The sequence below is a fragment of the Anomaloglossus baeobatrachus genome, chromosome 2, assembly GCF_048569485.1.
Source record: "Anomaloglossus baeobatrachus isolate aAnoBae1 chromosome 2, aAnoBae1.hap1, whole genome shotgun sequence".
Classification (NCBI taxonomy): domain Eukaryota; kingdom Metazoa; phylum Chordata; class Amphibia; order Anura; family Aromobatidae; genus Anomaloglossus; species Anomaloglossus baeobatrachus.
Window position 1 is genome coordinate 140,172,901 of NC_134354.1, and position 12,053 is coordinate 140,184,953.

At 40.3% G+C, this 12,053-nt stretch overlaps 1 protein-coding gene across 1 annotated transcript in view; it reads left to right on the forward strand.

The window, feature by feature from the left end:
• Positions 1–5,696: 5,696 nt before the first annotated feature.
• Positions 5,697–12,053, forward strand: part of LOC142286541 (eosinophil peroxidase-like) — a 30,943-nt gene continuing 24,586 nt past the window's right edge. The window contains exons 1-4 of the mRNA XM_075333369.1: positions 5,697–5,778; positions 8,124–8,217; positions 8,636–8,811; positions 11,832–11,952. Coding sequence (XP_075189484.1) covers positions 5,703–5,778; positions 8,124–8,217; positions 8,636–8,811; positions 11,832–11,952 — 467 coding nt within the window. The 5' untranslated portion in view covers positions 5,697–5,702. The remainder of the gene's footprint in view (positions 5,779–8,123; positions 8,218–8,635; positions 8,812–11,831; positions 11,953–12,053) is intronic.

The window sequence follows — 12,053 nt, forward strand, 5'->3', positions numbered from 1 at the left end:
AGCACTAATATATATATATGAGTGCAAGCCAAAAATACATACTATATATAAGAATAAGGCTGCACATCAAACTTAGATAATGGTATAATGCCTCAAGCATATGGAAAAATATTGGAATATACAATGAAAAATGCTACTTGCTAATTTGAACATGTGAATAATGAATTGCATACCTGCTATGAATATTAGAAAAAAGGAGATATTTAGCAATCGCATTGATCAATGTAACTGAGCCCCAAAACCTCGTCAAGGTATATCTCTATATTGGGGTCCCTAGCTCTGTGACCCTAACTGTGTGTCATCTCATTGCAATTAAAAACTGCTATGGGTGGAGAGGGGTAACTAAGGACTTTCTTATATAGGAGATGGAAAAAACATGGCCGAAAGGGGCGGAGCTGTGTTCACATTCAGAAAAAAAACTACATATAACTGAATAGGATAACTGAAGTGAGCACTAATATATATATATATGAGTGCAAGCCAAAAATACATACTATATATAAGAATAAGGCTGCACATCAAACTTAGATAATGGTATAATGCCTCAAGCATATGGAAAAATATTGGAATATACAATGAAAAATGCTACTTGCTAATTTGAACATGTGAATAATGAATTGCATACCTGCTATGAATATTAGGAAAAAGGAGATATTTAGCAATCGCATTGATCAATGTAACTGAGCCCCAAAACCTCGTCAAGGTATCTCTCTATATTGGGGTCCCTAGCTCTGTGACCCTAACTGTGTGTCATCTCATTGCAATTAAAAACTGCTATGGGTGGAGAGGGGTAACTAAGGACTTTCTTATATAGGAGATGGAAAAAACATGGCCGAAAGGGGCGGAGCTGTGTTCACATTCAGAAAAAAAACTACATATAACTGAATAGGATAACTGAAGTGAGCACTAATATATATATATGAGTGCAAGCCAAAAATACATACTATATATAAGAATAAGGCTGCACATCAAACTTAGATAATGGTATAATGCCTCAAGCATATGGAAAAATATTAGAATATACAATGAAAAATGCTACTTGCTAATTTGAACATGTGAATAATGAATTGCATACCTGCTATGAATATTAGGAAAAAGGAGATATTTAGCAATCGCATTGATCAATGTAACTGAGCCCCAAAACCTCGTCAAGGTATATCTCTATATTGGGGTCCCTAGCTCTGTGACCCTAACTGTGTGTCATCTCATTGCAATTAAAAACTGCTATGGGTGGAGAGGGGTAACTAAGGACTTTCTTATATAGGAGATGGAAAAAACATGGCCGAAAGGGGCGGAGCTGTGTTCACATTCAGAAAAAAAACTACATATAACTGAATAGGATAACTGAAGTGAGCACTAATATATATATATGAGTGCAAGCCAAAAATACATACTATATATAAGAATAAGGCTGCATATCAAACTTAGATAATGGTATAATGCCTCAAGCATATGGAAAAATATTGGAATATACAATGAAAAATGCTACTTGCTAATTTGAACATGTGAATAATGAATTGCATACCTGCTATGAATATTAGGAAAAAGGAGATATTTAGCAATCACATTGATCAATGTAACTGAGCCCCAAGGCCTCGTCAAGGTATATCTCTATATTGGGGTCCCTAGCTCTGTGACCCTAACTGTGTGTCATCTCATTGCAATTAAAAACTGCTATGGGTGGAGAGGGGTAACTAAGGACTTTCTTATATAGGAGATGGAAAAAACATGGCCGAAAGGGGCGGAGCTGTGTTCACATTCAGAAAAAAAACTACATATAACTGAATAGGATAACTGAAGTGAGCACTAATATATATATATATGAGTGCAAGCCAAAAATACATACTATATATAAGAATAAGGCTGCACATCAAACTTAGATAATGGTATAATGCCTCAAGCATATGGAAAAATATTGGAATATACAATGAAAAATGCTACTTGCTAATTTGAACATGTGAATAATGAATTGCATACCTGCTATGAATATTAGGAAAAAGGAGATATTTAGCAATCGCATTGATCAATGTAACTGAGCCCCAAAACCTCGTCAAGGTATATCTCTATATTGGGGTCCCTAGCTCTGTGACCCTAACTGTGTGTCATCTCATTGCAATTAAAAACTGCTATGGGTGGAGAGGGGTAACTAAGGACTTTCTTATATAGGAGATGGAAAAAACATGGCCGAAAGGGGCGGAGCTGTGTTCACATTCAGAAAAAAAACTACATATAACTGAATAGGATAACTGAAGTGAGCACTAATATATATATATATGAGTGCAAGCCAAAAATACATACTATATATAAGAATAAGGCTGCACATCAAACTTAGATAATGGTATAATGCCTCAAGCATATGGAAAAATATTGGAATATACAATGAAAAATGCTACTTGCTAATTTGAACATGTGAATAATGAATTGCATACCTGCTATGAATATTAGGAAAAAGGAGATATTTAGCAATCGCATTGATCAATGTAACTGAGCCCCAAAACCTCGTCAAGGTATATCTCTATATTGGGGTCCCTAGCTCTGTGACCCTAACTGTGTGTCATCTCATTGCAATTAAAAACTGCTATGGGTGGAGAGGGGTAACTAAGGACTTTCTTATATAGGAGATGGAAAAAACATCTCCTATATAAGAAAGTCCTTAGTTACCCCTCTCCACCCATAGCAGTTTTTAATTGCAATGAGATGACACACAGTTAGGGTCACAGAGCTAGGGACCCCAATATAGAGATATACCTTGACGAGGTTTTGGGGCTCAGTTACATTGATCAATGCGATTGCTAAATATCTCCTTTTTCCTAATATTCATAGCAGGTATGCAATTCATTATTCACATGTTCAAATTAGCAAGTAGCATTTTTCATTGTATATTCCAATATTTTTCCATATGCTTGAGGCATTATACCATTATCTAAGTTTGATGTGCAGCCTTATTCTTATATATAGTATGTATTTTTGGCTTGCACTCATATATATATATATATATTAGTGCTCACTTCAGTTATCCTATTCAGTTATATGTAGTTTTTTTTTCTGAATGTGAACACAGCTCCGCCCCTTTCGGCCATGTTTTTTCCATCTCCTATATAAGAAAGTCCTTAGTTACCCCTCTCCACCCATAGCAGTTTTTAATTGCAATGAGATGACACACAGTTAGGGTCACAGAGCTAGGGACCCCAATATAGAGATATACCTTGACGAGGTTTTGGGGCTCAGTTACATTGATCAATGCGATTGCTAAATATCTCCTTTTTCCTAATATTCATAGCAGGTATGCAATTCATTATTCACATGTTCAAATTAGCAAGTAGCATTTTTCATTGTATATTCCAATATTTTTCCATATGCTTGAGGCATTATACCATTATCTAAGTTTGATGTGCAGCCTTATTCTTATATATAGTATGTATTTTTGGCTTGCACTCATATATATATATTAGTGCTCACTTCAGTTATCCTATTCAGTTATATGTAGTTTTTTTTTCTGAATGTGAACACAGCTCCGCCCCTTTCGGCCATGTTTTTTCCATCTCCTATATAAGAAAGTCCTTAGTTACCCCTCTCCACCCATAGCAGTTTTTAATTGCAATGAGATGACACACAGTTAGGGTCACAGAGCTAGGGACCCCAATATAGAGATATACCTTGACGAGGTTTTGGGGCTCAGTTACATTGATCTATGCGATTGCTAAATATCTCCTTTTTCCTAATATTCATAGCAGGTATGCAATTCATTATTCACATGTTCAAATTAGCAAGTAGCATTAAAAAATGACTGACCGCGACGCAGCGGATGCAACGCAGCATCATCAGTCGCAATCTGTCACTAATAGAAGTCTATGGGGAAAAACTGGATTCCTGCAAAATATTTTGCAGGATACCGTAATTCCTCAAGGTGACGGATTGTGACTGATGCAAAACAACGGAGGTGTGAACCTAGCCTAATGCATATGAAAATTCACAAAATTTTATTGAATCAAGAAAAAGTTATAAATACATTTTAAGAAGAATATTTTAGTCAAAGAGTATATACATGTGAAAAAGTTCCCTGGGGTGAAACCCCTATAATGATAATCACAATAGCAACATAATATTTGGTTGTATGCTAACAGGTTTAGCCCTATGGGAAGTTACAAATACAGCATTCAATATGACATGGATAAATGAAGTGATCAACACTAGTATTGACTACAACAGATAAAGACCTTACAAGGAGTATAAATATGCTCACTATGATATAGGCTTATATTGTATACAAAAGAGCAAAAGAGGATATTTGACTCAAAACCAATAATCATATATCAGCATGAGAATAATAGTACATACTAGGGACCCCAGGGGTGCTCCCAACGCGCGTTTCATGATCTTTCTCAAAGAAACATTGAGACACACTGAGGCTATGTGCACACGTGTGCGCTCTGCACCGCACACAAAAGGTCCGCTTCAGAGCGCAGCTGAAAAGCTCCGTTCTGAAGCGCCTGGTGCCTGCAGAATTCGTGCGCTCTGCATGCTGCCTCTCCCTATAGACAGCATGCAAAGCGCACGAAAGAAGTGACATGTCACTTCGTAGAACGCACGCTTCGGGCCGCAGCCGAATCGCTGCATTCTAATACGCCACGTGCGCACGTCTCATGCACAATCTTCATAGATTGTGCAGGGGACGCGGGACGCATGCAGTTACGCTGCAGTGCAAGGGGTGGGATAACATGGAAAGAGGACCAATTAATCTGGGGAAACTACGCCCCTTCAACTAGTCAAAGGCCTAATAAGCATTGGAACAACGCACTTTATAAATTATTTTTTTAAAACATTGATTTTAGTAAATAGCATTATACAGGGCTGGTTAGGGATGGAATTTTGGCATACACATGTGAATGCTGCTGGGTTGGGGGGCATAAGGGACCTGAGAGGTTCCCTTTAAGCTGTTCTAAGGTTCACGTAAAGGACATTTTGTAAAAGAAAGGTAAAGGTAGACATACAGCAGATGACGTGGAAAGATGTTGAATTTTATCCTGCCTGTTCATTTGTGTTTAGGCCTATCATACAAGTATTTATGACATACAGTATTTACAACCTAGGTCATCAATATCAGTTTGGTGGGGGTCCGACACCTGGCACCCCTGTTATTTTCTCTTATTGCTAGGAACTGTGGATCAGATACTATTCTAATGAATAGGAGCTGATCTCATTACTCAGGAGCACTGTTCCATTTTTAAGATTTCTCTTCTGGGGTTTATCAAAAGTAACTTATCTCCCAAGCCTTGTAAAGTTTTGCAGTCCAGCAAAGATGTTGGAACAAAGGAACCTTTAAGTGTATTAGTGAGGAATATTATGTAATTAACTGTTTAGTTTATGTGAATTTCTTAAGTTATTTTCTCTTGCTTTTGCAATTGTGTTAGTGAAACTTCCATATACGACTTCCTCTTGGCCCTCCTAGAAGATGGTCTTTATAAAGGCATCTCCCTCGGAGGAACTTTCATCCAAAAGAGAGAAGGTGAGACATCTTGTATTCTAGGAATTATCTTACAAAAGAATCTAAAAGCCTTGTAACTTCACAGCAGAGAAAGATGCTTGTTTGTTTTATTATAGCTTCAATATATCATTGTATGTTATTATGTGTTTGCTATATTATATATATATTTATGTCATTAATTTCATGAAAAAGTAATTGTCATTGTAGGGGTAAGAACATGCCTTCCTTACGGAGACTTAGTTGTCTCCTTCTGGTGTTTGGATCATTGCAGATGGTTACACCTTCTTTTTATGGTAAGTAACCCATTTTTAAATGCATAATACTATTGACCTGCCAACATCAGTCTCTGCCATCTTCTACAGTGTATTGTAATCCGCAGGGCACAGGTGTGTATATAGTGTATTGTAATCCGCAGGGCGCAGGAGTCTGTACAGCGTATTGTAATCCGCAGGGCACAGGTGTGTATATAGTGTATTGTAATCCGCAGGGCGCAGGAGTCTGTACAGCGTATTGTAATCCGCAGGGCACAGGTGTGTATATAGTGTATTGTAATCCGCAGGGCGCAGGAGTCTGTACAGCGTATTGTAATCCGCAGGGCACAGGTGTGTATATAGTGTATTGTAATCCGCAGGGCGCAGGAGTCTGTACAGCGTATTGTAATCCGCAGGGCACAGGTGTGTATATAGTGTATTGTAATCCGCAGGGCACAGGTGTGTATATAGTGTATTGGAATCCGCAGTGCACAGGAGTGTGTACAGCGTATTGTAATCCGCAGGGCATAGGAGTGTATACAGCATATTGTAATCCGCAGGGCACAGTAGTGTATATAGTGTATTGTAATCCACAGGGCACAGTAGTGTAAATAGTGTATTGTAATCCACAGGGCACAGTAGTGTATATAGTGTATTGTAATCCGCAGGGCACAGGTGTGTATATAGTGTATTGTAATCCGCAGGGCCCAGGAGTCTGTACAGCGTATTGTAATCCGCAGGGCACAGGTGTGTATATAGTGTATTGGAATCCGCAGTGCACAGGAGTGTGTACAGCGTATTGTAATCCGCAGGGCATAGGAGTGTATACAGCATATTGTAATCCGCAGGGCGCAGGAGTGTGTACAGCGTATTGTAATCCGCAGGGCACAGGAGTGTGTACAGCGTATTGTAATCCGCAGGGCATAGGACTGTACACAGTATATTGTAATCCGCAGGGCGCAGGAGTGTGTACAGCGTATTGTAATCCACAGGGTATAGGATTGTGTACAGCGTATTGTAATCTGCAGGGCACAGGAGTGTATACAGGATATTGTAATCCGGAGGGTACAGGAATGTATACAGTGTATTGTAATCCGTAGGGCACAGGAGTGTATACAGGGTATTATAATCCGCAGGGCACAGAAGTGTGTACAGCGTATTGTAATCCGCAGGGCACAGGAGTGTATATAGTGTATTGTAATCCGCCAGGCACAGGAGTGTATACAGCATATTGTAATCCGCAGTGCACAGGTGTCTATATAGCATATTGTAATCCGCAGGGCACAGGTGTGTATAAAGTGTATTGTAATCTGCAGGGCACAGGTGTGTATATAGTGTATTGTAATCTGCAGGGCACAGGAGTGTGTACAGCGTATTGTAATCCATCGGACTGCAGGGGTGGGCCCATAGTTAAAATCAGTTAATAGTGCTGCAAACATTCTCTGTGTAACTCCAGCCTAAATATGAAGACAACATATTATAAATAAGCACTGTATAACCATTCTGTACATCCACACGAATGTAGTTTTGGTCTGCATGTGGCCATCACAAGAACTAATTGTAGCCCATGTGCTAGTGTATATGAGCGACTTTACACACAGACCTCAGGTCCACATGGAAAAAAATGCAGCATTCAGAGGTCTGGGTCATTTTAGATTTTAGACTTGTATAGTATGTATTTAAATAGTTGGCACTCCTGCATCCGTCCGCTATGTGGACGACCATACAGAGAAAATCCAGAATTTACATGACTGCTCCAATAGTATGTTGATCTCAATATAGCCCATCCATCCATCCATCATATCTCCATCCATCCATCCATCCATCCATCCATCCATCCATCATATCTCCATCCATCCATCCATCATATCTCCATCCATCCATCCATCCATCTATCTTATATCTATTTATTGATTTCGCTATTCTGATGTAAATGTTTGGCCCCAGGTTTATTACGCTTTTATTAAAATTGATTTAATGCATGTGAAAAAAAAATGCATCAAGAAGGTATTAGTGAGTAATAATACATTCAGGAGTGTATGGCACGGTAGTTGACAGTAATATTTAAATGCTATGGGTTCTTTTGAATTAGTGACATTTATGAGTGAAAATGAAAATTACATGTTCTACGACTTTGGTGTTTGTTTACATTTTGTTAATGTGAATAAAGCATTGATTGCGGAGGTAATGTATTTGACTAATATTGTTATAATTGTGCTGTGCTTCCATATTCAGTTAAATAAACTGTACGCAGTTCCATACCGGCCAGGCCAAGGTTACACACATTTAACCTTCTTCTGGTGGAATCAACATATGGGAATGATAAAGTATAAGCCGGGAGCTGTTCCTCATTGACTTGTATAATTCCATATATTTCTACTATCCAGATGGAGTGGAGGAGCTGGATAATAATCTTATTCTCAGCTCAGTCCAAGAAGCCAAGAAGCTGGTGGATTTTGCCTACAAGCGCACCCGTGATGTGTAAGTCCAGGAACCATAAACATTTAAAACAACATATAATTAGATTACATTTTCTATATTGCTTCATTTTTTTTTTTGTTGGTAAGAATATTACTACAAGACTAAAGTACTAAGTACGAAGGTAAAAAATTGTAAAATATACAAAGCTCTAGCTAGGGCTAATTAATTTTACTGTATAGTATGTGTAGTTTCACATCCTCATTGTGGCCACAATTTCCGGCCCAACTGCAGGTCACCATCATCGTAACCACATATGATGCTGTGAGATCAGCTTAGGAGAATCAGGGTTGTGCCGGGAATTGTGTCATTTAGTGTGATTGATTGTTGTGGTCATACTCTTTTACACTATATTTTATCATGTAATTATGTAACATTATTCTAAGGAGGTGTATTCTGATTGAACGTCTTGTACTTTAAGCCTTAAAGAGCGTCTTAGGAAAAGGACCATGACTCCATCTGATGTCATGTCATACTTCAAGCAACCTGTGGCAACAAGCAGAACACACATCCGAGCCGCTGATTACATGGAGACCACGCTTGAGCTGCTGAATGAGAAGGTGCAAAGCATCTACAGTCGTCCCTTCAATATCTCAGGTACCAGACAGGAGGGCAATGTAAGCTTAGCTCAATATCAGCCATTAGAGAATCAGCGAAAAAGAAGATGAAGTCGTGACACACGCTATTGTATAAAAGCTCCTTTATTGTGGATGCGTAAAAGGTGAGCGGATCAAGAACCCGTAGAAGCGCAATAGTGCGAAACGGCCGTTGTTCTCCAGAGTGCCAGCATCTGGTCTTGGACCCGCTCACCTTTTATGTATCTACAATAAAGTAAAGACCTTTTATACAATAGCGTATACCATGGCTACTTCTTCTTCTTCACTGATCCTCTTTGGACTGGTTTCCATTCAGTGAGCACCGCTATACAGAAGCCTTGGTGGGCTTTGATTGCTTCTCCTTCTCCTCGCAGCAGTGAACTAGCTAATATGGCAGTGCGGTACTGCATCTCTTCTCTTTTGTTTTATACAAATTCAATATCAGCCATTGTAAAGCCTGAGTAACACTTAGGAACTGATGAGGAGTACGTGCTCAATGTATAATATTGTCTCTTGTCTCAGGTAGCACGTTACAGTGCCAGCGTATGAGGCTTCACTGTATTTAATACCAGGCTCCCACTCCCTTACATCCAGGGGTCCAGGAAGCCCAAGTCTATGATGCTTTTGTATATGGTCCTCACACTTCAGCTTTGATGAGACTCTGTTCACCTTCGGACATTCTGTATGTCTGTTCTAGAAACAGACACAGAGAAGAAGTTAGGGGAGAAGCAGAGGGGCCTCACTGACTATTAGGATATCTATTTTGTGTCTGTCATTTTAGAATGGAAAAAGTCCCATATGAAGAATTTTTTGTTTTGTTCTAAAAAAAACAATATGTTGATGGCATACTATATAAAAAAGGAGTCTGTCAGCACATTTTAACATATAGAAGTAGTGGAATGGCTGTACAGGAGCTGGTCTCCCAATTCAAATTATGATTTTTGCAAAGTGTCAATGCACTTGGAGGTAGCAGTCTAAGTGCACCAGCATCCCCCCAAGCACTTGGAGGTAGCAGTCCAAGTGCACAAGCGGAAACCCCCATGCACTTGGAGGTAGCAGACTACATGCATCAGCGCACCCCCAATGCACTTGGAGGTAGCATCCTACATGCACCAGAACACCCACAATGCACTTGGAGGTAGTAGTCTAAGTGCACCAGCACACCCCCTTTGCACTTGGAGGTAGTACCCTAAGTGCATACAAAAACAGATGTGGTTCTGCACCACCGCGTTATACCTTGAAATAGTGTAGGGAAGGAGTAGGTAATGCTCGGGTCTTTATCTAATAGCACACTGGTCATGGGTGCACGTTGAAGAGGGAAAAGAATTCCAATATGAGTCCCAGGAGATCAGAAGACAACGGCACAATCCATTCGATATCCAACATGTGCTTTATTTAATTCCAAGAAGTGCATTAAAAAGCAGGGAGAGAGCCGGGTGCAGGACCCCAGGGTACGACGGCCATTTCTCACCTCCTAGTGCTTCCAAGGGTCCACTACCCGACTCTCTCCCTGATTTTTAATGCAATTCTTGGATTAAATAAAGCACATTTTGGATATCGAATGGATTGGGCTGTTGTCTTCTAATCTCCTAGTAGTCCAAGTGCACCAGCACACCCAATGCACTTGGATGTAGCAACCTAAGTACACTAGCACACCCCAATGCACTTGGAGGTAGCAGTCTACGTGCAACAGCACACGCCAATGCACTTCCAGCCTGATTTGCATAGGATTTCCTTAATAGATTTCTCATGACTACTCATCAGATTGCTACAAAAAGGAATCACTTTTATTGGGGGATCAAGCAATGCCACTGCCATCATAAGTAAAAACATATTGACAGTTTTCCTTTCACACCATGCAAGTTGCAAATATATATGTATTTTGTAATGATCTATGAAGTGCATGTGATACATAATGGTGGGCCAAGCCCTTTAATTTTGTGGCCCATATAAAAACACTTTAACTGAATGTTCAGAAACTGAGTGGAATTAAGGCTACTTTACACACTGCGATATCGGTCCCGATATCGCTAGTGTGCGTACCCGCACAACATCGCCCAGAGCCGTCACACATACTTACCTGTCCGGCGACGTCGCTGTGACCGGCGAACCGCCTCCTTTCTAAGGGGGCGGTCCGTGCGACGTCACAGCGACGTCACTGAACCGCCGCCCAATCGCAGCGGAGGGGCGGAGATGAGCGGGACGTAACATCCCGCCCACCTCCTTCCTTCCGCATAGCGGGCGGGAGGCAGGTAGGGAGACGTTCCTCGCTCCTGCGGCGTCACACGCAGCGATGTGTGATGCCGCAGGAACGAGGAACAACCTCGTTACTGCTGAAGTAACGATAATTGGGAATGGACCCCCGTGTCGCCGATTAGCGATTTTTCACTGTTTTGCAACGATGCAAAATCGCTAATCGATGTCACACGCAACGGCATCGCTAATGCGGCCGGATGTGCGTCACGAATTCCGTGACCCCAACGACTCCGCATTAGCGATGTCGTAGCGTGTAAAGCCCGCTTTAGTCTGTGATAATAAGCCCATTGCTAATTTTGATTGTTAACAATTACTTTCAACTCATAAATTAATAATACATCCACTTGTTCATTACCACCATTGCTATTCATAATTATAGACATTAGACTTTATTATCATGTTCATAGGGGTTGTCCAGGATTAGAAAAATTTGGCTGCTTTCTCTCAGTGACAGTGCCACCTATGACCATGGGTTGTGTCTAGTAGTACCAATTAGCTCCATTGAAGTGAATAGAGCTGGGCTGCAATACCAGGCACATCCCATTATCAAGGGCCGTTTTTGAAAGAAAGCAGCCATGTTTTTCTAATCCGGGACAAACCTTTAAAGGTGTTGACCAAATTTACTATTGAGTTCAATATCCAGCGAAAGTCATCTTTATTTTTCTTCAGTCTTTAAAAAATGTTTGATAGTCTGGCGTCGGCTGGGCACTATCAGTAGCACTTAACATGAACAATCATCACATCATATTATCATGTGTTTAACAGATGTGCTGACTGCCAACCAGATAGACATGCTGCATAAGGTTTCTGGATATGCATTCCTACATCTTCAAAAAAATTGTCAACAAAGTCAGTATCGTACCTTCACAGGGGAATGCAACAACAGGTGAGAAGACTTAAACCCAATGTCCACCTAGAAAACCTAATGTAACTGCAATGAAAATGAGGTAACTGTGGCCCTAGAGGCCCACTCTGGTTTAGGCAGGG